The sequence below is a fragment of the Solea solea genome, chromosome 4 (assembly GCF_958295425.1).
Source record: "Solea solea chromosome 4, fSolSol10.1, whole genome shotgun sequence".
NCBI lineage: Eukaryota > Metazoa > Chordata > Actinopteri > Pleuronectiformes > Soleidae > Solea > Solea solea.
Genome location: NC_081137.1, coordinates 21,653,749 through 21,681,068, shown reverse-complemented (window position 1 = coordinate 21,681,068; position 27,320 = coordinate 21,653,749). Strand labels below are relative to the sequence as shown.

Here is a 27,320-nt window from a genome sequence, read left to right as displayed (position 1 = left end):
GTCAGTCTTTTAAAGCTACTTCAGCCTGAAATATACATGTCAAATATTAATAATATTTTTGAGATTTTAACCCTTTAAAGGCCAGTTTGTTTTCACAACTCCACTGTTTTTCTATCTAAAAAAAAAATCAAAAAACGACATTTATTTCTGGGGGTTTTTTAGACTTCAAAAATATTATTAATATTTATATTTCAGGCTGAAGTCGCTTTAAAAGACTGACTCATTTAAAGTAAAATATTAATATATAATGTTTTTACAGCTGTTTCTGGGAAGTTGGCGTTTTCTGCCGCTAGGAACAAATTAGGTTCTTGTATAGCTTAGCACATTTTAGGCTGATTTAAGAAACTGAGATGACCGTTAAAAATTAATATCCTAAAATTTGAGCTATATTCATTCAACACAGCCAAAATGGCTTAACAATTAAAAACGGAATGGCAGGAAATGTCCCGAGGAACTCTTAAGGGTTAAAAGAAAAGTGGTACTCTGTATCCAACGAGTGGATATTAGTATGATTATGGTTATAATTGTGTTTGAGCAATTTGTACCTCATCGTACAAACGTGAAGAGGTGAAATGGGAGAAACGAGAGAGAGAGAGAGAGAGAGAGAGAGAGAAACGGGTATTGACATTTAATAAAGGTCACAGGTTAGACATGAAGAGCTCCGTGTTTATCCCTTTAGCCGTAGATCAACAGAGAACATTCTTAACTACCAGTTTCACGAAGAAACGCATAAATCACAGCAGTGAGCCCTGCGGCGTGAGCCCGCCAAGGTTTAATCCCTGTGTCTGTTGAATGTAAAACACATGTTTTTTAGATGATGTTGTCAAAGTGTTCAGACACAAATCTTTCCCCCATTTTAAGAAGCTGTAACCAGAGAGGATCTGCAGGTTTTTTTTAATTTATCGTCTCCCAACGATAAATCAATCGACTCTCTGCTCGAGCGATGCATTTCATCGACTAATTGCTTTTCTCGGCTTTTGAAAGCAGCTGCAAACAGAGCGCCGTCATCCTCTAATTGTTTTGTTTTTGGTTCCGCCCACTAAAGGTCAACACAATTACACGACTTCTACTGTCAGAGCGGACTCAAGAGATGTTTGTAGGACTAAATCTTTCATCTGCACACACTTGCTCCTTCTCCTCCTCCTCCTCCTCCTCCTCTTGCCATTCAATCCCTTCTGCCCACAACTCCTTCCCGTTTCTCCTCTCTCGTCTGGTGATCGGTGATCTTTTCCAAATTGCTTAAGCACAGGATGAGCTGAAAAAAAGCAAAAAGGACAGGAAGGGGAAAAAAAAGGGTCGTCTGTAGCTTTAAGGACGAATAATGACAGGCACGTGTTGTGAGGGGAAAACATCGCTTTGAATGGAGGGAGATATTTGCTGAACCGGAGCCAGCGAGGCAGACGGGGGGGAAAAGAGTACAACTTGTTCTTTCCTTTGTGTTTTGTTTGCAGCGCTGTCCACACAGTCAAGTTAACAAGCAGCTAATATAAACAAGAAGGCCCTTTCCCTTCTCTCTGCCCTCTCGCCTCCTCATCTCCATCTCGCTCTCTTTTTCTTTCTGTTCTCTGTCTCCTCTTACAGCCAGCGTCCAAATATTTGCTTTATAATGCGTAACAATTGAATCAGGAGAGCAGAACTGATTCTAACGTTCATGGCATGAACAGCCCAGAATACTTTCATGACAATTTACAATAGGAATCAGTTTAACGTTACTTTAACAGTAGAGATCAAGTCTCCCAGAGATAATTGTACGTCCTGCAGATCCTGCGTGAAAAGACCAAAATCAACAGTGAATTGAGGAAACTAGCGAGTTTAATCTGTGAAATCTGAAGTCAGGGAATCACAGTTGTGTCATCCATCATCCTCGCTTTATCCTCCTCACGAGGGCTACAGGGGGAGCTGTTCTAATCCCAGCTGACACAGGGTGATTTTATTTTATATTCATGAGTAATTCCTGCACAGACAATCCTGTTTGTGAAAAATACTCCACCAATCGTCATATGGGAGTAAAACTACTTGGCTGTTTCAAGAAATTGCTTAGTCTATAAAAAGAGAGAGTCTATTCGGGCACTATACCTAATTAATTTAATGTTGATTTTAATCTATAATCTGTCTAAATTACATTACCTTATAATGTGCACTAATATAACCTGCAACGATGACTGACTTTGGTCTTGCTGCATCATGTCAGAGGAAACAACAAGAAAGAAACCATTAGTTATGTCACCATGTTATGGAAGCCCATTTCTGCCAGGAAAAAAAAAATCTGTAGCCTTGTGAGATAAAAAGTGGAAATGATGAGATAAAAATCTAATCTTCATCTTATTTTAGAATTATGACTATTTATCTCATACTTTAGATTTTTTTGCTCATAATTATGACTTTTTATCTCATAATTATGATTTTTATCTCATAGTGTCCACTTTTTAACTCATAATTTCCACTTTTTATCTCATTTCTACTTTTTAACTCATAATTCCGACTTTTTATATCATAATTATGATGTTGTATCAAATAATTTCTACTTTTTAAATCAGAATTTCAACTTACTTTTAGTTTGACCTCTTTTTTTCTGGTGGAAATGGTCTAACATATTTAACTTGTCAGTCTAGCTCCAGTTCCTACTTTAAGTAGTTATTTGCTATTATTTTTTCCACTGGATCATTATTTAAACATCATTAGCAGCCAGGTGACCTGTTTTTTCAAAAACTCACATTTTTTTTTATGTTGTAACTTTATATGGAACCTGGATGGAAACATGCCTTTACGCTTCCGTTCTCACAATCTGAACAAACTATTCAACCTCCCTTTACATCTGGTTTTACCATTATAGCTCCTGTGAGGTTCAGGCTCCACTCGCGTGTACATGTACGTATATCATCGCAGGAAGATGGAGGTGCATTTCAGTGATGTTTAAGTTCAGGTTCAAGTTTAAATACAAGGGAGAAAAAAAAGGGCAGTGGGTGGGATTTTGTTTTATGGAAGAAACTGTGATTTCGCCACAGGCACCGGAGACACTTGACTCCCTGGTGCAAATGTAATCCCCATGAATCATGTCGAGACACAATCTGGATTTAAGATAAATGTTGTGTAGCGTTTGGTAAGAGGCGCTGTATTCCTGTCTCTGCTCTTCCTTCCTTCCTCATGATTTGTGATTTTTCGCCATGAATTCATAACCTGACATTTTTATCCCTCACACACAGAACAGAACAGAATTATCATCGTCCTCAGTGGTAAATATGCATTTATTCACCTCCGATATTCACTCTTTGACACACGGTGGGGGAGCAGTAGGTGTTTTGATTACTTGAATTGTGGGGAAATTAAGTTCTTGTTCTGAAAATACAGTTTATGTGTGTGTGTATGCAGCAGACTCAGGAATAAGTGAGTGTTTATGGAGAGAGAAACTCTGGATGAGGTCAGCTGATCATTTCCTCCTCCTCCTTTCCCTCATAACTGGACCTGTCTCTCTCTCTCTTTCCCTCTCTCTTCCTTCCTTAAAGTTTCTTCACACAGAGTTCAAACCTAAATATGGCAGAAGTGAAAAAAGACAAAAGTGGGCACAATTACATAACCCTTATTGCTTATTGCACACGACACGTTTGCTGTACTGTAGTTGCGCGACGGTTTGTGCTATCGGAAAAATTCCAATGGTTTCTGAAAGCTTAACACGCTATTTTAACATGGAAATGGAAAAATTGTTGGTTAAAATGATGGTGAACATTATGGTTAGGCTTCGGTTTTAAAGGGTTAAATCAGGAATCACGGAGGCTAAAAAAAAAAAAAACAGCTTTTAAGTTCAATCATGACACAGAAAGTAGATCGAAAGTTGTCTTCTTAACTTGACTGATGCACAGCTGCTGATCAGACACAGGTCTCTGTAAATCCTGAGTCCAGTAATGATCCACTAAGGTGGTTTGTTGTATGTTGAGGCTCAGGGTGGACACAGAGAAAACAAAGCAGCTTCACTGTGGCTGTACGCAAAGCATTCCCTTCTCTCCTCTTTGCTCTTCAGCGTTCATTGTCTGTCTCATTCTCTCGCTCGCTCTCCTCATTTCTGCACCAGTTTCATATTTTGTCCCGCTCTCTTTTCTCCACTTCACGTCACTCTGCTTCCTTTTCTCCCATGCAGTGCAGAGCAGGCAGTTTCTGACTCATTCAGATCAAAGGACCTTTCCTTTTGACCTTAAGGCGTTCCGTTTTCAGAGGAATTATCAATCAAAATCAAACATTTCAATCGAGTTTTATTAAGTTCAAGCACTTAGAATGTCTGTCGACAGAAGGTGAAGCGATGAAGCTGCTTCTCGTGAGAACAGTTTCTCTCCTTTCTCTCTCTCTGCTCTCCTGTGACACGTTTAAATATTACTGGGTATCTTTTTTTGCGTCTTCAATAATTCTCATATATATAGAGGCACTGTTTGAATATCAATCAGCATAATCCAATCAGAGCAGAGCTGGACAGGTGTGTCGTGTGTGTCCCCCCCCTCCTCGTCCTCCTGTCTTTATTTGCCCTTTGGTTAAAGGTGTTTTTAAAATCTCTGCTGCTGTGTCCAGTTCCTCCTCCACTCTGCATCGGTTCTTCAATACAATAATATGAATGTTGCAGGAGTTAATCCTTCTGTGTTCTTTGTTTCAAAGAATGTTGTGCCATTTGTTAATAGCAAAGAGAACTATTGAACATATATGAAAAAAAGAGAAAAAAAGAGCTATTTTAAATTATTTTTGGCTTTTTTTGCTATATTTATTTTCTTGTATTAGAATCTTCTTTGTAGGAGGGAAAAAAATCAAAAAAATGTATTTTTCATTAGTGCGAAAAACCTATTTTCTTCCTTTTTGTACAATTTCGATGTTCTAAGCGAGACTTTGAAAAGCAATATGATGATGATGATGATGATGACAATGTTTCCTGTGACTGTATCTGCATGCTGTTTCTGTTGCCTTAATGATGGCTGCATTCCACTATGACCCGACCCACAACCCAACCTGACCCCGCCCCCCCTCCATTCACACCCCTATCTAATGGAGTCCTAGTCCCATCCGATCCAGTCCAGACCAATCCAGTCCAGTCCTGTGCAGTCAATAAAGCAGTGCTTTCTGTGTACACCAATCTTTACACCTCTCTTTATTTAGCATCACTGATACATTCATAAAACTAACTAACTTTTTTTGAAACATTTATTGCTGGTGTTTCTCAATCCTGGTCCTGGGCACTCGCTGCCCTCCGTGTTTTAGATGTTTCCCTGCTCCAGCACACCTGATTCAAATGAACGGCTCCTCTGCAGAGCTTGTTGATGAGCTGAATCAGGTGTTTTGGAGCATGGGGGAACGTCTCAAACATGCAGGGCAGTGGGTCATGTACAAACTAAAGTTGTATAGTATGACCCTTGCAGAGCACTGTGCAGTGCAATGAGGATTGTCCTGACTGTGGGGAAATCACACATCACTGCTAAAAGCATGGCACAGCACAGAAGAGCCAGCTCGTCAGGGCAAGACTCCGCTGTCCAACTACATCTATACTACAAATGACACTCTGTTGATGTCCAGGGAAGAAGGCCGAAGACAAGGTGCCCTAAGACACCAACCGTCAGCCACCACAGAGAAGACAACACAGATTTACTTCAACACTTCAAAAGGACACAGGTAAACTCAACTAACCCTCATTCACACAAAACTACAAACCGGAAACTGGTCAGGACCTGCGTTGTCTAATTTAACTCTGTAGTCAAGTGTCCAACTTACACAGTGACTAAACACCTGGATTTTTTTCCACCAGCAATTCAGAACTGGAAAAGCCTCTTGGATGAGGCTATTTTTTACTCAAGCATGTCCAGTGACCCACAGCTAAATCCTGAAGATGACAATGACTACAATGACAATGAACCTTCACAGAGATATTCCTCAAAGGTCATACTCAATGAAGGTTGTCATTGTCAACTACTGAATATAGTTTCACCTTTTTTTGGAACAGCAGTCGATCATTTGCGCCCAAAAAGCATTTTTCCAGATTTCTGTGAACCACAACTGCAAGCTTCATGGTGGACTTCAATGTGGAGACAAAGGAGTCATCATCTGGAGGACCATCAATGATATCTCCAAATAGTTTTTGACGTTAATAATTCAGACTGGCAAGTGAAAATGGGGATAAAGGAAGGAATCTCATCTACAATGTCATTCAAATTCCTTTTCTTGGCCACCATGAATTTCAGATTTGTCACTGAAAGCCAAAAACACAAACTCATGAATCCACATCACCTTTCTTCTCCCTGCTCCTCAACAACAAACACTCGACTGTAAAAGGGAGCTTCTATGAAGTTTGAAAACCAGTTTTGTTCTTTGCCTCCTCAAACTGTGCTGACCCGAAGGACACGGACATTGCAAAGTGTCTTTTGTTTTAAAAGCAAAAATGTAATTACCAGGACTTTTTGGCAAAAGCAACGTCCTTCTGAGTAAGACCTTAATCAGGAAGATGGGCAAGATTAGATTTTCAGAACCTCTCCCAACAAATTTCCATTGTTTTTCAGTTGTGATGGAAAATTAGCCCTCGAGTGATGATTCAAATTGTCTGGAATGCACAGAATCTGCGTGGAGCGAGTGAGCTTATCGATCAGTGAGTGCCATCTACACCTCGCAGCCAATGCTGCAGCCTCAGCTCTGGCCAGAGAGCGAAGGAGCAGGAAGACTTGGCCGGAGGTCCACAAGAACAATGGAAGAATCCAAACCCAGGCAAATCCAGAGGAGAGCATGTTTTTGATCACAGAAAGAAGGCCTGAGAGCGAGCGGGGCCAACAAATCTCTGCTCCAACTGAACTCAAACATGCTGCCAAATCAACGCTGCAGTGGCCTCACAGTAAGAAAATGTAAAAAAGAAAGTCACTCGGCAGCATCAAATGTGAAAACCAGAGATAATCTGTGGAGGGATTGGATTTCATGCAGTTACAGGAAGATCTAAATGTGCCAAACTGATACAGATGTTTACAGGGAGAAGTTAAGAAGGAAAACATATCATCTAACATTGGAATATCCTAAATGGAAAAGATGAGAATTAAGTGTCTTTGAGAGCTAAGTCGTTGGTGGTTTGACTTTTTACCCAGTGCAAAACACGTCAACAAAAGCCCCATTCAAACTCATCAATGCATATTAATATTATTGGTATGATTACTGATCATCGTGTAATTAAGATCCTACCTGGAGGAGGCACAGCCTTTTTGAAATCTGTACATTCAAGTTGATGTTTTTTTTTTTATTGCTGATCTAATAGACTTAAACTTGTTCACGCCAAAATAAAAAAAGCCAAAAAGTAGTCTCTAAAAATGCGCATTCTTTAGTTTTAATCTTTAATTACCAATTCCTGCTCTCAATTTAATAATATATGATGTTGAGTGTCTTCCCGTCCCTTAGAGGGCAGCAAACATCTTCACGTTACACTGATAGCTGCAGTATCTAAGCATAAATGTGAAAGTCAAACAAAACTCTTTTGAAAGTGTGAAAATAAGAAGCTATAAACTATATTTCTCCATCGTTTACCCATACGGTGTCAATTGTTTTGTTTATTTCAAAAGAAAAATGAGTGATTAGTAGGTAAAGCTAAATCTTGAGTGGGAAAAGACGTGTAGTTCATATACTGACTGATCTTTAAAAAAAAACACAGGTTACTCATCCTTTCCTGCTGTGGTACTCTTTGTTGTTGTCTGTCCTGTCATATTGTGAGTGACCATCTCCTCCCACTGACTTTCATCTGCCTTTACAAAAAAGATTCTCTCTGACTGATTCACACAGACACACCCTGGAAACACACACACACACACACACACACACACACACACACACACGCACAGTCATTATAATGGAAATCAATGTCACAGCCACAAAGCAAAAAAAAAAAAAAAGAAGAAGCATTTGAATCAACTTCACGCACCTGGATTCTCTCACAAAGCTTTCATTTCCATTCTCTTCCCTTTGGGGCCGTTTTTGAAAATGGTTTTGTTTTGAAATCTAAATATCTATTTTCCAGGCTACGGTGAAAGCTGAAGTGGAAACGCGAGTGACCCACAGTCTTCACTGTTGATCTACACCGATCGTGTGATCAGAAGAATGTAATGTGAAACGTGTTTTGTTGCTTTAGTTATTCTCTTGATCGGTGTATTGAATTAACCAGTCCCTTGTTGAGCCTTTTGTGCCATTTAAGAAAAATACCTTTGTCTTTTACACCCGCTTTTATTAATTTGCATGATCATCGATCACAAAAGTGATTGCAAAGACGTAGGGCTGAAATAATTAATCGATTACTCAACAATTTTGAGTGTTTTTAAGGAACTAAAACAAGTTTTCGGATGGTTTCAGCTTCTTAAATGTGAATAAATTCTGATTTCTTTGCTTCATATAACAAAGAAATCCATTAAAACAATAGTTTTTGGCTTTTTTTGGACAAAACAAGACCTTTTGAGAACATCCTTCTTAGGTTTGAGAAACACTGATCAACATTTTCTGACATTTTATGGACCAAACGATTACTCGATAACTGTTAGTTGCAGCCGTACAAATATGGGTTATGTGAAAGGAAGTGGGTTGTAGTGCTACAGATCAGGTTCAGTTGGGTTTCCTCATTGAAAAACATTAATATTGTCATCTTGGCAGCAGGAACTAGGATGAAACATCTTTCTATTAAATAATTTGTTTTCCAAAATGTAATTCACCGCAAACAAAATTGCTTTTACTCCATCAACAACCGATCAGAGGCAGAAATCTGTTAATGTCTCTGCTATCTGAGATATGAAAACATGTATTTTGTTTGTTTTTATTTATGACACATTCATGTTTTTAGTCTTGCATGAAATACATTGATTTAATTTAGCTGTTTGTGTTTTAGACGTAAACACTTTATGGAATCCCGTAAATCATATCCCGAGATATGATACTGTTATTTTGCCGAGTTTATTTCCTGGAGGGCAGCTCTCACTCTCTCTCACACACACACAGTCTGTCAGTTGAGCCGTTAAAACCCACTGTGCTGAAATTAAAGCCCGACTGACTGACTGAAATTGCAGGAGACGAATCCACCGGGTTCTCCAGATGATAGCCGTTAAGTAGCTTTGAAGACGTTACAAGTGAAATAAGTGGCAATGTCCCACATTCTTTGGCCCATTATAAACTGGAAATGCAGGCTTACAGAACCTTCAGTTGGCTCCTCTCCTGTGGAACCAGCTCCCAGTGTCTGTTCAGGAGGCGGACACTCTCTCTGTATTTGAAGTTGGACTTAAACCTTCCTTTTTGATAAAGCTTATAGTTAAAGCTGGCTCAGGGAAACCTGAACCAACCAAGTGATGCTACTATAGGCCTAAGCTGCTGGGGGAACTCCTGTGGTGCATTCGCACTCACTCCCTCACACTCAGGGTATGAATATCACATTATTACATGATGCCATTAACCTTTTTCTTTCTCTCTCCTAGTTTCTCTTCCCTCTCTGTCATCTTGCAGGTGACCCCTGGGCTGCAGGATCCAGATCCAGTTGCAAGGTCATTATTATTACTATTATTATTATTAGCGTTAGCAGTAGTATTGTCATAATTTTTATCCTACAATCATACTTTTTTCCAACAATACAATATAATTAGTGATGGTGTATGGTTCATATTCAAGATACAGCTCAGTATCAGATTTCTGGCCTCCTGTTATCATATGCTTTTAATTGATGACTGTTTGATTATGTGTCTGTGAGAACTGCAAAGTATTCTGGGTCATCAGCTGCTGGCTCATTAGCTCTCCAGTAACACACAAGCTCAATAAGGAATACTAATATACTTTGTCCCCATCCAAAAGGCAGAAAGTTGTTTCATCCATATTGTGACAAGTGGCTGGCAAAGGGGGAAAAAATGGCTGAAAGATGAAAATCCAGAACATAATGGAATCCATTTAACCGCCTTTTCTGCTGGCAGTCACTTAATCTGACACATTGTTGAAGAATCAATAGATAGCAGAGAAACAGTTGGTCGCTGACATCCACTACTGTGAAGCCATGAAATCCACATCAGTTTCAGGACATCCAGAAAATGACAGAAGGAGCTGGGTGGCTCGCAGCTCATCTGTTTCATCTGTTATGATCTGATACAGTGTTCCCCGCACACACACACACACACACAGACCACGATTTTCAAGTCTGCCATAACAGGTTGAAGAGCCAAGAGGCCACTGGGGTTTAGTGTGTTAGTGCTGAATTATCATTGTCATCGATATCTTTTTTAAAGTAATAAACAATGAACTCAGCGAAAGGACTTGGAAGAAGGAGGAAAAAAAGAACTCCTATCTCACATCCTGTGGACATGAAAGATGAAGTTTGTTTTTGTTGCTCTTGGTCCAGGTCCAGGCTGCTCTGCAGTAAGTGATGCACTTCCCATACAAGATCCCTTTAGAATACTTAACCAGAGTTAGCGGAGGTAGGAGGTGAGGTGGGAAAGAGGAAGGACAATAACAATAAAAAAAAAAAACAGATGGATAGAGCTGAGACTAGGGGCCACATGGCGGAGTAGTGGCGAGCACTGTTGCCTCAAAGCAAGAAGGTTGCCGGCTTAATTTGACCGAGGGCCTTTCTGTTCCTGTTTGTGGAGTTTGCGTGTGTTTTCTCTGGGTTCTGTGGTTTCCTCTCACAGTCCGAAAACACGAATGATGGTCCAAATGATATGACATGTCAGGACAGATGAGGAGCTCCTGCCACAGAAGCGACTCGCTCAATTAATGTCCTCATGACCAGATCACCACCGTCATCACCATGGCTCACCAACTCTGTGAGCTTTATTATTTTTTTTTAGGTTTTATTAGCATATTTCAGGGCTGGTACTCTGCAGTAAAAGTTGTCTCACTCCAGCAGCTGCCTGAGGGTTGTTATGCAGATCTCTCTCTACATTATCATCCTCATTTGTACGAGGTGTTTTAATATTTCAACTTCCAACAGACACACCAACAGTTCAATTCGGTTGGAGTCAATGTTCATAATTCAGTGATACAAACATCAGAACAGCTCACATGGTTGAATCATGCCTCACCACATGGCTGTCGGACCTAAATAATCTTTAATTATTTGTGTATTTCTTTCATTTTGGCTGTGTGTTGTCTTAGTCTTCCAATATAATGATCAATAAATAATGAAGTGGCAGCCATACATTGAAGATGTAAATAATCAATGACTAGAAGTTCATCTTTCTAACATAATATTTCACAATTTCAGCAAATATCTTACATCAACAGGTTTCCGGCAGTGCATTTTACTGGAGGCGCTCGCTCCCCAGAATAAAGACCATTTCAGCAAACATGAAAAATGAACACACATTTTTGTAAAACAGTAACCTCTAGAAGCAGAGACGCATATTGCTCCGGGATATTTAGGCAATAATTAAGCAGAGCAGTCATTGAAAGAATCAATTTATTTATAAATTGGGGGGGAAAATGCAGACAAATGGCCACAATCAAGTGGTGAGGAGAGAGAAACACAGTAGCATTATTGGATTAATAAATGACCAAGCTGATTATGCTCTTAGGTTAGTGGCAGTTCATTTACAGATAGTATTGATTTGTTGGATTCTCCTGCAGGAGTTTATTAGTTCTTATAAAACAGTGTCATTAAATAGTCTATGATGAAGTGCAGAATCTGTCATACATAACTGTTGTCTCATTCATATGTTGTGTCCTGTTTGACTGAGGGAGTCACTGTTTCCCCCCTTCAGTCACAGCATAAAGGAAAAGTCGACTTCCAGTATGGAGGTGGTGACAGACCCTCAGCTACTATCCAGTACTGCCCCCCAGTGGCAGAACGGCCTTTACTAGACAGTTTACAAACATACACATTACTAAAATGGTCATAGTATATGATTTACCCATCATTCATTCATTTTCTACCAGTTTATCCTCCACATGAAGGTGTTAGGGAGCTGGAGTAGGGTACACCCTGGACGGTTAGTCCAGTCCATCATAGGACAATTTACATATCATGCACATTTGAATTTGAACCTTTAAACCTTCAAATTTCCCTGAGAGAAAAAATATTGCAGTATGTATTTTACTTATTTTAGAGCAGGTACCTGCACCCCCCCCCCCCCCCCCTCCTCTATTTATAGAGGAGGGGGGGGGGGGGGGTAATCAATATTACCTTTCTAGCAATAGGGGTAATCAATATTACCTTTCTAGCAATAGTCCACTTATACTGATCTAAAGAACTTCATACTCACTGTTATCTGTGATTAAAAAACAGATTTGTATGGACAAGTTCCTCTGTATTTTAGACACTGAGGATCTTAATGAATGAATTGTTTGGTCTCTCTGAGGTTGCAAGTTCCAATCTCACAATGAAGTGAAGGTCATGCAATTTTAAACATTCAGACTAAAAGACAAAAGTTAAAAACACCAAGAACATCCAGTCATGCAGCTCAGATGGAGTAGCTTGTGCTGTAACAATAAGACTTGTGTGTCTGAGATTGTGAGTTCAAGTCTTGTTGTTGTGTGTGATAAAGTTAATTTTAAATTACAAACAATCTAATGCTCTATGCAGGTTGCTCTGTTGGTTAGAGTGAGTCCATAAAGTCCTGAGATAGTAAGTTAAATATGTTGAAAAAGATCAGCACAAATAGCTCAGTCTGTCAGAAGATGACTGGTGTCTCTGAGGTTGCAAGTTCCAATCTCACAATGAAAAGAAGGTCGTGCAATTTTAAACATTCAGACTAAAGACAAAAGTTAAAAACACCAAGAACATGCAGTTGTGCAGTTCAGACGGGGTAGCTTGTGCTGTAAGAGTAAGACTTGTGTGTCTGAGGTTGTGAGTTCAAGTCTTCTTGTGCGTTTTAGTTGAAAACTCACTGTAAATAGATTAAAGCTCATCGAAAACTTGAGGAACTGTAGGAGTAAGTAGCTTAGTTGATAACAAGTTCTGATCTTATACTGTAGGTTCAATTCTCATGGTGCGGTGGCTTTGTTCTCAACCATAAAGAAGGTTATTCAGTTTGTGAAGACGGTTGTGAAGCTGAATCTGCCGGACCAGAACAACCTCACTGTTGTGGACCTGTCCAACTGCCTGACTGGGACAACCCCACTGTTTGTGGACTCTAACAAGCGAGAGGTTGTCCCAGTCAGGCAGTTGGCAGGTTCTGTTCCACTACAATGTGATTGCTCTGAGTCGTATTACTCGGATGCTTTTCCAAAGAGGTTTTGAATGTTTGCTTTGAAAAGAGGATTATACAATTTGCCTCCTGAAAAAGAATTCAACCCATATACATGACAATATCAAAAAGAAAACTGACACCTGAAATAACACAATATGTATAGCTCAATGAGATAAGCATTGCTTCATGGATTGGGCAACTGGGGATCGATACCAGAGAAGTGCATGAATGTTTGTCAGTGTGCTTTCTATTTTTTTCAGGTGAGAACCTGAGATTGTGATAAGACCCCTGACAAAAGTACAATATTCTGTAGTACGGAGAATTTTGAAAAAACTCAAGAAAACTCTGAAACACTGCCCAAAACAAGAATGTTAAGAACACCAAGAAACATAGCAAGATCGAAGTAGGAGAAGTGGCTCTTGCTGAAAGAGTATGTCTCGTATACATGGGGTTATGAGTTCAAATCCCACGGATCACACCTTTTTTAGTTCAAGATTCAATGTAAACAGTCAAAGCTTGACGAAAACCTTAGCAAGTGTAAGAGCCGATAGCTCAGTTGGTAAGAACGCTGCTGTCAAGTTCTGATATCGTGGGTTCAATTCTTATAAAGAACAAGACATTTTATAGTTCAACAAGCAAAGTTAACATTGAAAAGAGACGAAAAGACCCAATTGTACCAGGAATCAGTGGTGTAGTGGCTTTGTTCTCAACCAAGATTGGGGTTGTTGTGTGGTTCAGAAGGTGGCAGGTTCGGTTCCACAACGGCTGGGTTGTGCGAAAGGTTGATTGGTTACACAACGGCTGGGTTGTGCGAAAGGGTGATTGGTTACACAACGGCTGGGTTGTGCGAAAGGGTGATTGGTTACACAACGGCTGGGTTGTGCGTTGGAGGTGTATCTGGTGTGGGGTATGCATAGATGGGTGACTGCTGTGGGGTGAGCTTAGATGGGTGCAGTGTGAAGGTTGCTATGTGAGGTTTCAAGAAGAAAACGGTTTTGAGGTTTTTTTTTTGGGCAGGATTCGTGTGAGGGTTGCCAGGTTGGGTTTCCAAGTTGGGTTTTCACAGTGGCTGGGTTGCGTGCAGCAGGAGGGTTGCCAGGTTGGGTTTTCCGTGCGGCTGGGTTGCGTGCAGCAGGAGGGTTGCCAGGTTGGGTTTTCCCAGCGGCTGGGTTGCGTGCAGCAGGGGGGTTGCCAGGTTGGGTTTTCACAGCGGCTGGGTTGCGTGCAGCAGGGGGGTTGCCAGGTTGGGTTTTCACAGCGGCTGGGTTGCGTGCAGCAGGGGGGTTGCCAGGTTGGGTTTTCACAGCGGCTGGGTTGCGTGCAGCAGGGGGGTTGCCAGGTTGGGTTTTCACAGCGGCTGGGTTGCGTGCAGCAGGGGGGTTGCCAGGTTGGGTTTTCACAGCGGCTGGGTTGAGTGCAGCAGGAAGGTTGCCAGGTTGGGTTTCCACAACGGCAAGGTTTTTGTTTTTTGTGGCTACGGTTGTGGAACCAAACCCACCCGACCGGAACAACTCAGCAGTTGTAGAACCAAACCTGGCACAAACCCACCATTGTGGCAGGTGCCACAAGTTCGGTTCCACAACTGTGGAGTCGTTCCAGTCCAGCGGCTTTGGTTCCACAACCTGTGGCATTGTTCCAGTCCACAACGTGGCAGTCACTGGCTCCCCAGAGGTGGTAAAGGGTTAGGAGTCTTTTTCATGAAATTCCTGTTCACTAAAATGAGGTTTTGGGTCCAGGTGTTTTAGTAACTGCAGCTTCAACATGATAAGCACATGAATTGTGTGAGTTTGTTAACACATGAAAACTTGTGGTCTCGGTTAAAGGGATAGTTTTAAGTATCACTGGTTAGACAATTACATTTTTTTTTAGCTCCTTCTCCATGAAGTGCACATGTTGTAGGACCTCCTACTCTATAAATAGAGTCCTGGACAAGGCTTTTGTCTTTGTATGTAAACCTTTCAGTTGCAGACTGTGTGTCATGTGTCTTTTTACTCTACACAGTAAGTCGTTGCTTGGATTTTATTTCTTATTCACTTTAATAACCATTCGATTTATTATGTAACCTAACTTAATACTGAATTTTGTTCAGTCACAATCTTATATCCACACAGTGTCAATACCTCCTACAGTTATGCTTCTAAAAACACCTGGACCATCTCACATTTTACTTGAGCAGCCCCCTACTGGCCAGACTAGATACTAATTTTGACAGTTTTGATGTTATATTGTATTTCAACATTATTTTGACAACATAGTATACTAATACATTTTTACAGTTTATATTTGGACAGTTATAGACATACTAGTCTAGGACATAATTTTTTTGCCAACATTCTTTTTATTGTTTTCACAACATAACAAAGGAAGCACAATCATATATACATTGAACAAACATGTGAATTTATTCCAGTTCTTGGTTGGGGATCTGGTTAGTGAGTTATATTCTTAGTTCATTTTATTAATAAAAGAGAAAAAAAGGGTATATAAAAGATACATCTCTGTTGTATTAGTCATTTTTGGGTTACTATTTACTTGTCTCCTGGCACTTCCATCACACACATTGCATCTGTTCCTGTTAGATAGTAAATAAATAGCTCCCAAATCGGGTAAAAAAAAAAATCATGTTACTGGATTTTCATTGTATAAGTATTTTGTTGTAGATAGCTCAAACAATTATCTATCTGCTCTTGGTCTTCTGATGTGTTTCCATGAAAGGGCTTTTATTCTTTTTGCTAATAATACACCTAAATCTACAAATATTTGTTGATTGTTTTTAATCTGGGTACAAACCTAAAATAAACAGCTAATGTCTGAATCTTTAAAATGTTCACTTGTTGCCAGACTTTTCATATTTCACTACACTGCCACATACAATGAAAAAGTGTACCATTTTCCTTCAGGTATGGCGAAATGATATCTTGGTTGTTGAGTAGTTGTCATTTGTGCAATTCATGGTCATTCGTTTTTTTATGATACATATTGAAGGGATGCTTAACATTTGCTTTTGTTCTATTTAAAGAATTGATTACGGGGTATGTTAAATGTATTAGTTATTTCAACAACACAGATCTCCTATTTTTCCCAGCCCCTTTGTAGCCTAAATTTAAATCCCCCATCTGCTTTACCTGGAGAGAAGAAGTTGTTTCCCCATATTGGGCTGAAGATGGAGAGCGATATATCTACCAGATATATTTTAATTTGATGTCACACTACAATCATGTTTCTCACTATAGGGTTTTTTGTATTGTTTATTTTTGGCATTTCCTGAATACAGTATGTCAAGAGAGGGGCAGATTAAGCTGGAGTTCCAGTCTTTCAGTAAAGCAAAACAATAACATTCTTAACTGTGCTGCCCAATAATACCAAAGTAGATTATGACATTTAAGACCCCCCCTCTGTCATAGGGCAAGTACAATAGTGACAGTCGTGTCCGGGGACGTCCACTATTCCACACATTTCAGTTGAGTGAACAGGTTACTTGGAAGAGGTAGAGGAAGAAGACTTTGAAACAATTACAATAGTTTAGGTAGTATGTTCATATTAAGGACGTTTATTTTCCCAATTAGTGACATTGGTGTGGGTGTCCCACCTATGCAATGATTTTGAGATTTCTTGCATTAATGGTTCGTAATTGCTGGCTACATGTTTAAGTCGTGGGGCAATTTGAATGAAAATGTAAAACAATCTGCAATTTTAAATTTTGATAGTTGTTGACATATACATGACAGTTTTTATTCGACGTTTTTTGATGACATACTATACAAGTACATTTTTGACAGTTCATTTTTCAACGTTTTTTGATGACATACTATACTAGGACATTTTTGACAGTTCATTTTTCGACGTTTTTTTGATGTCATACTATACTAGGACATTTTTGACAGTTCATTTTTCGACGTTTTTTGATGACATACTATACTAGGACATTTTTGACAGTTCATTGTTCGACGTTTTTTGATGACATACTATACTAGGACATTTTTGACAGTTTATATTTGGACGTTTTTTGATGACATACTATACTAGGACATTTTTGCCAGTTTATATTTGGACGTTTTTTGATGACATACTTTACTCGGACATTTTTGACAGTTTATATTTGGACGTTTTTTGATGACATACTATACTAGGACATTTTTGACAGTTTATATATGAACATTTTTTGTTGACATACTATACTAAGACATTTTTGAGCGTTTACATTTGGACATTTTTGTTGACATACTATACTAGGATATTTTTGATAGTTTAAATATGAAAATGTTTTGTTGAAATACTATACTAAGACATTTTTGACCGTTTACATTTGGACATTTTTGTTGACATACTATACTAGGACATTTTTGACAGTATGAAGGCGTTTTTGACAAATACTTAAGTGACTATTTGTGACAGTTGCATTGACAACACACACGTGCATAGTTAGTAATGCGAAGCAGTGACGTCACATTAGCTGCTGCAGCAGCAGGTGTAATCTGAACACCTGTGATGAACAGATGAGAACAGAGCGTCAACAGAAAATCTAAGAAATGTGTGGTGCATCATTTACTTACCACATGTTTGTCCCCGCTGCTCCTCGTCGTTCTCGCTGCTTCTGGCACCGGAAGCTCCGACTAGTAAACACAAAGTGGAACATTTCAAATAAATCGACACCGAGGGGCGGAGTGGAATGTACCACGTCACGGAAAGTATACCGCGGACTTCAAAGTCACTGTAGCTTTGTGCAGGAGCAGCCCCACCTGTGATTGATTAATGTTCCTTTTCCTAATTAAAAGAATGGCAGCTGAAAATGTAGCCGGTTAAACACATTGCACTAAAACAGAGGAAACCCCACCACCTGTGTTAATACACAACTGCCCTGTGTGCTTTTAATTGCTCCCCGGAGACAGATAAAGTTTTTTTTTTTAAATTGAATTGAACCTTGGGAAAGGCTGCCATCTGCTGGATGCACCTTTACCCTTCATCTTTTAAACGCTGCTGAAAGGATCCAGTTTTAGTTCTTATCTTAAAAGTATCATTACATATATTTTGACAGTTTAAATTTTGAATTTTTTTGTACTGGGTGTTTATGAGACTTTTTTTCGGGGGTCTGTTTTTACGAGATTTTCTTTTTCAGGGTCTGTTTTTATGAGATTATTTTTTTCTGGGTCAGTTTTTACGAGATTTAGTTTTATATAAACACACAATTCAGTTTCAGATAGTTATCGTTTTTTTTTTTAGCTCCAGTTTTTATTTTTTATTGATAGAACATGTGCAGGATTTTGTTACAGATGTTAAGGAGGTAGAGATGCCTGAGGCCTTTATTCACGGTTGTCGTGTTGGTTCCACACCGCTCCACAAAGTTGTCAACCAGCCTCTCCGCAACACAGAGACCAGGCATGATGTCTTCCACAGCACTGGGAACCTTTTGAGGAAAAAGTAAGTTTCTCAGTTGTTGTAAGCTAAAGCACAAACACAAGCTGCTGATGGATGATTGGTTTCAGTGTAAATACAGTCATGAAATGAGGAGAATAAAGGTGTTAGCTCTGCAGCTTACAGAGACTCTATCGTGACACACAGACACAATGACACATCCATGCAAGCAGAGGCAGTCAACAGGCCCGAGGCAAACCTGACTCTCAACTATTAACATTGCAGATATTCAGTGACAGATACTAAAAAAAACCTCCACTTTTCAGCATCTTTAATTACATTTTACATCTTATATCTTAGTATAAATGTGTGGTCAGTTGACTTGTGACTACTTTAAAGAGAAAGTCTGAAGGTAGAACAATCTTAATTTGTAGAAAATTACAAATATCTTAAAGTAAACTAGAAGAGAAACTACCTGGTCTAAATAAAAACTACACTCTGATATGGAAAATGTTTCTCTCTCGAGTGCGCCACCTCGTGGCACGATAGTAGAATGCATTTTTATTGAATTTCTTCCAATTTCCAGTTAAGATTATTCCTAATACAAATTGTCTAATATAGATAGTATCGGCTGTTAATGATAAGTGACATGTTTTTATAATATACTTCTTATATAGAACTAAATTTAAAGCACAATTTCTACATTTTCTAGGGGATTTTTCTGGCTGCTTGTAGTACATTTTAAAGTTATATATATTATACTTCCCTCTTTGCACCTTCCCTCCCCTCTAGTTTTGTGTTTTAGGCATCTTTGGGTTCATTTCCAATAAGATTCCCCCCTCTTGACTTCGAGTGGCTCCATCTTTAGCTACAACAGTCAAATTTAAACATAAACATAATAATGCTCTGATTATCAGTGATTTAGGTGCTAAATACTTCCTTATTGGATCATTGCCTATCTCATTAAAGAATCATGACATTGTGGATCCACGTTAAAGCCTGTTTTGTTATTCATTGCCAACATTTATTACATTTTTTTTGGATGCAAACAACAGCCAAGTCCCACTCGCGTTGGAACAGCTCATCACGTCGTCATGAGGGAATGAAAGAGACACAAAGAGAGGGAGAGAAAAATTTTATGTATTATGCGCAATTCTATCATTTCCATGTTTTTCTTTTAAAAACAAAAACAAAAAAAAAGGAAGGAAGGAGAAAAACAAACAAAAACATGATAATAATCAGCTGTCATTGGAAAAATTTTGGCATCTTGTTTCCTCCTGTTGTGTTCTAGAATAATGGTCGTTATAAAATCAAAAGAACAAGGCATGCATAATAGTTTCTGGTAATGCACATAGATCATAAGGATACCACTTATGAATACAAAAATCCATGTACGGTGTTTGTGTACATTTCATATATACACATGGTCCCTTTCTTGGACGTGTCGTAACGCCGGTTTATCTGTTCCCGCGGTGGGAGTTTGTCCTCTTTTTATCTACGTGTGGTGACTATCACCTGTAAAAAGGTCTGCACTGCAAAATACATTTTGCAGGATGAATTATTAGTTTGGATTACCACTAGATGTTACACCCCGCCTGTCAAAGTCCTCCCTTTATCTCGTCCTGCAAGTTATTACCAAGCCGTTTATTCAAAAAAGTTTCATTTACTTAAATAGTTTCCTTTGCATTAACTGACCACTGTCTACATGATTTCATAAAACCTTGTCGGGAGTTACAACCAGTATTATTTTCTATTAAAAGTTGGTTCACCCACGGTTTACCATCCAACGCTACTGTGCCCACAAGATAGAAGTCTGGAACAAAAGTATTTTGACTTGCTAGTACCCTAAATTAATCACTAATAACCATTTTAATAAATGGGTGAAACAGCCACACGCTATAATGAGGGCTGTATACATGGCCACACATTTTATTTATTGAAATAATGTAGAAAAAAAAAAAAGAGTAAAATGGACAAAGCAAAGTACAGTGATTGATTACAATGCTGAATGAATGTCTTTACTGTTAAAAAAACAAAAAGAAAAAGTGTACTGCAGTGAATACAACTATGTTGCTCTCAGTCATTTGCTCAAGATGAGATGAAAAGGGGAGAAGAAGAAGAAGAAGGGCCAGGGATTATTCTTTTATATATACGTGTACAGATTTACAGTTTTAATGCGTCTATCATCACACTCGACAGGTGGCAGGAGTGGAGGGAGGGGAGGGAGGGGAGGGAGTGAGGGCGGCGAATGACAGACACATTATAGAAAAGATTAGAATCTGTTTGACTGGGAACACGCTGCTTTTTTCTTTTTTTTTGCTGGGAAACTGTTGCTTTTCGCCACTCTCTTAGAAAAGAAAGAGAGACAGAGACGTGAGTGTTGTGTTGTGTGTGTGTGTGTGTGAGAGCAAACAGGTGAATGAATGCCGTGACTGGAACCAAATGTTCGACCAATAAAAGTCTATTGGGATCAAGTTGTACTGGTCTCTCTGGAGGTGGAGGCTGATTTGTTAAACCAAACGCGGGGCCCGAGTATGATGGAACTGATGGCAACGATGGGCGCCTTCAGTGGTTGAGTTTAGCGCCCTCCTGGTGGTGGTGATGGTGGTATTGTCGGTATGTTTACAGCTGCTTGGTCGTCTTTTTAGTCAATGTACTGTGAGAGCCAGCGGAAGCCCTCGCCGTAGCCCTGCCTCTTCAACACACTGCACATGAACACCTCCAGTGGTCTTGTGTTCAGCTCCTTCATAGGAATGTTGCCCTGGGAGAAAAGCAGGAGAAATATATAAGGGTTTTGGAATATGTAAAACAAGTGTACCATTTAACTTGGTATAATGGCCCTTTTCCACTATAGTCAAATACACCAGACTCCTCTGTTAAATAAAGGGATTTTAGATATTTCCCTGATATTTGTTGATTAACCCACATTTTTGGGATTGTTAAGTCTTTTTAACTGATCTACAGTTCGGCTTGATTCTTGTGTAGGATGTCTCTTTCTGTGGCCGGCACGCATAGTATTGCCTCAGCTCGCTCAGAAAATGCAGCTTTACATTTTTAGTTTGAAAAACTGCAGCTTGTGTTAAGTCTGGATGAGCATAAATTAGGACCCTTTAATAAAAGCACTCACATACTTCTAAATCCTTTCCATGACTGCATGAATGAAGGAGAGGAAAACACAAACCTGATTGCTATTTCTATAATTCATTTTTTTTTTTTATCTACTTTATAGTGGACACTGCTCTGCTTCATACTTTCAACTCTAAGGCCCTACAGAAATTAGTATAGACGTATTTGACTTACATAGCCAGTACATTACAATGTGTACAGACTTGTTTTACAGTTTATTTGTTAGAAAAAGGCAGTTGTGTCATGCTATGTGGAAAAAAAAAGGAGTAGTTACCTTCAGGAAAGAGCTTGTGTATACAAGCCATTAGCCTACTAGAATATTTGCTTTTGCATCACAAAACATTTACCTTTCCACTTATCAATGTTCTACATCCGATACTGTCCTTTCAGACGACCACTGAGCAAAATGTGTAAAACCCTCTCTGCAATCCAAATGACAATTATCTGTATAAGCAAGAGATAACTTTAATCCCTGAAACTTTTCACTGTTAGGATGGAGACTCATTCTCCCTGTATTCCACCGTTGGTTCCCCATGCATTCTTTTGAATAAGACGTTGAAGCTAATTGACTCCACTTACCTTGCCTGTTGTCTGTCCATACAATCCAAAGATTTCCCTCAGCCTCTCCTCACTGATGGCTTCTGATCTGTCAATTTTGTTGCCCAGAATCAGAATAGGCACATTTCCAATGGTCTCATCTGTCATTAATGCCTGGAGAGAATAGACAAGTTATTAAAAAAGTATACCTTTAGATACAGGTGCTACATATCAAAGAGTGATTGTTTGATTTGTTTTTTGAGTAAGCTGATATATCATCCTAAGCTTTAAACATGTTTTGACAGTTCTGACAAACAATACAGATGACTTTCACTTGATTCTATTGGGTGCGTGTTTGAAATGTAGCAGGGCGGTTCGAAACACGCCGACTGAAACCATTGCTCTACAGTGTGACAGTAACCAAGCAGATAATTGGTACTTACATCAAGTTCTGCTTTTGATTCGGCCAATCTTAAGTGATCCGCACAATCCACAAGGAAGACGATGCCATTAATGGCGGGGAGGTAGTTTTTCCACACTCTGCGGGCTGTAAGAACCAACACACAAATTCTAACATGAGTTTTGAGTGCTTATGCTTTTAACTATAATGTTATTGATTATTTAAGGGGAATCAAATGTTCACTAAAACATAACCATGACATAAACACTAGTGGGCAAGATATATTGTCTAAAATAATAATATAAGATAATAACACCCACAGAAACTCCACACTTTCCCCAAGTGTGTGTGGCAGCAGTGTGCAAGGATTCTGTGTCACATGACCATTAGTGGGCCTACGGGATCATGTGACCTCCCTGCCACACAGGTTAACCATGTGTGGTTATGCTAATCGGGGGAAAACATGGAGACACCAGTCGCCAACAACTAAGTCTTTGGTAACTGTTTTTTTTTGCTCTTGCTTGTTTGCTGCACAGTTTACCTTACAGCAGAGCCTCTCAAAGTGTACCCAATGTTTCTACACTGCAGTTGTATTTTTACTTAAATACTTAAGTTGAAAAAAAGAGAGAGCAATGTTCCTCAAAGATTGTGTCCATTGATATAATCTGTAAGCAACAATTAATGACTTAAATAATTCAAATCGAATTTTAAAGGATATCGTACCAGATATAATTTTTTGCCCGTATCGCCCAACCTTAATAAACACATACACACCTTGTGCGTGGCCTCCAAGGTCAAAGGTGGTGAAGGTCATGCCGGCAATCGTCAACTCTTCGGATGCTAGTGGAGAAAATATAATCATGAGAACAACCCCCGGAATATTCAGCATCTGAAGTCACAGACAAAAGTCTTGTGGAGTTAATTTACACAAGACGTGAATATTTCAACAAACACCATATTCAGTAGGATTGTTTGAAAATGTAAAATAAATATTTGGACGTGCGCGTGCGTGAGAGACGAGCAGAAACTCACTTGGATGTAAAGTCGGCACATGCTGTCCCAATCTGTCATCTTTGAGCATGTGCAGTAGCGTTGTTTTGCCAGCATTGTCCAGGCCAAGAAATACTAACTTGCCTGATTTCTTGAACAGTCCTGAAATAAAACCCCAAAACAAAAGTGAGTCAGAAAACCTGAAAAACCTGGACACTAAAAATATTACTGCATCATAATGTTCATGAAATTCACACAGTAGAAAAACTGACTGCAGTTGTAACAGTACATGTGCTGTTCTAAATAGTACAGTGGAGGTTGATTTGGTTTACTGTATTGTAATAATAAAAACAGAAAACACGATTTTTCCCTGAATACACAAGGTGCAAGGTCAGTCATTCTTCAACGTCTCTGACCAGAGGACAAGGTTGTTGTGAGTCTGCCGCTCTCTGAGTCAGCTTCAAAATAACCAGTGGATTTATGAAATTTATTTGCCTGAGTCAGCATAAATGGATGTCAGCACATGTCTGACAAGTAGAACAGGAACAACTGCTTTATAGAAGCAGCTCTGACACAGAAACTAGGAGTATACGCTGGCAAAGCAGCTGGTGAACAAAACAAGCGTCATTCACCTGTGGCTGGATAACAATAATTATCACAATATAATATTGAGCAATAGGAATACTATTATTTCAATATGTATCAATATGTATTCATTGCGCAAACACATCTTGTGATGTAATTGCTTTGGATGTTGCACATTTCATTTGTGAACTGTTACAACTATAAATACATTTGTCAGTTTCTGTCCATAAAAATGTTTAAAACTACAATTAATCAGGTGATTGCCAACATTTCAAATTAAGACTATATTCCTCATGTTACTTAAGACTTTTAACATTTAGATTAATGACTACTACTAATACTAACACTTTCAAAATTGTGTACAGTTCTGTGAAGCTGATCGCCAGTACTCACCTAAAAACTGTAGTACACTATTGAAACCACTTGTAAACCAACTAATTAGGGCTGACATATCCGGAGCTGTTAAGAAAAAAACAGAGGTAAGAAGACAGACATGAATATAACGAAAAGGAACAAAAACAGGTCATATCCATCAATGCGATCCAGGATCAATATCTAAAAAATATAATACAACGATTCTCTGATAATGGTACATTACACCATTACTTCTCCTCTGAATATAAATCATTATTTTGGTCATTTTGTTTTATTTTTGTACACAGGCTGTCAGTGACATAAGAGGACTGCAATGATTAAATTATCAGTTCTTTCTTCTGATTAATTAAAAACAAGCTCAAGGATTTTGCGGATTCTTAAATGTGATTTTCTGGTTTCTTTCCTCCAAATAAAGAAATCATAAAAACTGAATAACCGTTAGTTGCAGCCCAACGTTATACGGTGCATCTATTCTCATGAACAGATGTATATTACTTATACTGCACAATGGGCATTGCAGAATAAGTGTCAGCACTGTCTTTTGTTTTTTAGGAAAGCTTAATTCTTAATCCCAAAGATGAAATATTTTCCATCCAGAGGCAAATGTGGGACATGGCATAACCAAAAAAATTTACTTAAAACATTTTGGATATTAAAAGTTTAAATCAATTCAAGAAAGTCGACACATGATTACTTTCTTATCATATGCAACCTTGACTTATCCGTACTACTATTGGTAATTGTTAATGACTGGCTTGCTACAGCTGATGGTGACTAGTCTTTTTCCATTAGAAATCTTTGGGCAGGAAGACAGAGGATCCAGAGCACTAATCACACACCAACTGACAGCATCTCAACAGGCAACAAGAGCTCTCTGTCCAACACAAGCCAACGGCAAGGGCCTTGAAAACAAAGCCAGGTCTTTAGACTTTCAAGATAGGAAATGTTCCGTTTGTGTGAAATTGGCTCCCTGAAGTACTACAGGCAACAGCTTATGATGACTTCTTTCTAGGTTACCCAAGCTCTTGTCATTTTGAGAATTGGCGTAATTGTATTTATTAACTTTGGGATGTGACCAAAAGGTTCAGCAAGCACAAGGGAAATCAGAAAAAAAAACTACCAAACTTCCTCCATCTGTGACTTGCCATGTTTCAGTTAGGTTGTATTAGTTAAAGACAAACACAAATCCCAATTAATAAAAGTTTTTGTTTGACAGGTACAGATGTTCCAGAGCAGAGTAAACGTGTGCTGACCTCGGGTTCCAGTTGCATAACACACAAACAACTCCAGGACTAAAGTTTAAGGCAGCCAAAGGTCAAGATCATGCTAATACAGCTGAACTCCACGTCAGCTGTTGCCACTCGCGCTCACCGGCTGCAACACTGTAGGCTGACATTACAGTCTAATACTCTCATATTATATGAAGTGTGATGCTGCTGCTTTAAGTGTGAAGCTGCTTGATAGTAACCAACAACCACAAGCAAACATAGGCTAATGTGAGTTTCAAACAAGCATGGCGACTACATAAAGTAGGCTTGCAAGTAATAACTGCTATCTTACTGATTAATATGACTAAATAATATGTATATGTTATCTGGATATACTGTCGGTATAAGACCAAAAAAAGCCCAAAACTTAAAATATAATTGATGAAATATTAGTGTTATTTGACAGTATTTGAGTGTTTGTGTAAATAGTGTTTGTACATCGATATAGCTTTGAAGGACTATGCCATTTTATCAATCACTGTACCAGGACATTTAAGTATCAATGATAACACAAAATCCAGGGAGCCAACTTTTATACAGAGATGTAGATCAAAACAGTTGGTAAATCAATCAACTATTTAATTAACAACATTTAACTGTTTGAATCTAAGAAGACAGTTCACTGATAGTACGCTCTCCTCGATCAGATGGGGGAAAACCGAAAGTATTTGATTAATGTAAGAATAACTGTTAGTTAACGCCTTTGTTAACCACAAAAGTCATGTCATGAGATAAATTGACAAATTGCCACCATCTCATGTAATCGCTTGTGACTCTGATGCATTTATGGCTGACTCTGCTGTCAGACCTCTCACGATCACTGTCAACGTAGCAGGGGAAATTAGCAAACCTTTACCTCCACGGCTATCGTTACATGGACCATTAACCTATTCCCATGTTTCGCGTTAACGAATACGTCAACATGTCAGAATAATGAAACACACGTTTAAGACCGACACGTTGCTTAAAATATACAAATTTAAATCATGGGTGAGGCCGACTAACAGGATGGCTAGCAGGAAGCCACTAGCTACGTGTCATAATCCTGAGAAGGCGACGTTGCATCGGGGGGAAGCTACCGACTACGTTGGCTAATTAGCAGTTTGAGAGGAAAACACTTCATCGTCGGGGACGGGTGATGGTTCAAGTGTTTTATACTTCTGCAAACAATTATCGATGTTAAACACATGTATTTGCGAGTTGTTTATGAGGTTATATCTGACTAAAGAAACTCTGTAGTAATACGCGAGTTAGCCAACTCGGCGTTAGCACGGCTAACGTAGCGTCGTTAGCAGCCGGGCTGATTTGCTAGCTCAAATGCCGATCGTTCCACATAAGACTCTCCCGATAAAACATAATAAGGCAATGTATCGAACGACTCACCGGTTATTTGGGCGCAGGTTAACTTATTGAATGTGTGTTCGCTCCTGTACACATGTAAAGTGGTCTCCCGGTGAGAAAACAAGAGGGCCTATGAGGTGCCAGGTCTTCCTCTCCTTTTTCGTGTTTTGTTACTGAGCCACGACACTGCAATGGCTGTCTAAC

At 39.1% G+C, this 27,320-nt stretch overlaps 1 protein-coding gene across 1 annotated transcript; it reads right to left on the bottom strand.

The window, feature by feature from the left end:
• Nucleotides 1-19,612: 19,612 nt before the first annotated feature.
• Nucleotides 19,613-27,310, bottom strand: sar1b (secretion associated, Ras related GTPase 1B). The gene is made up of 7 exons (XM_058626718.1): nt 27,159-27,310; nt 24,526-24,591; nt 23,590-23,709; nt 23,332-23,397; nt 22,601-22,704; nt 22,200-22,331; nt 19,613-21,255 (listed from the first exon to the last, which is right to left on the bottom strand). Exons 2-7 carry the CDS (start codon nt 24,581-24,583, stop codon nt 21,139-21,141), a joined length of 597 nt encoding a protein of 198 aa, XP_058482701.1. The 5' UTR covers nt 24,584-24,591; nt 27,159-27,310; the 3' UTR covers nt 19,613-21,138.
• Nucleotides 27,311-27,320: the final 10 nt, after the last annotated feature.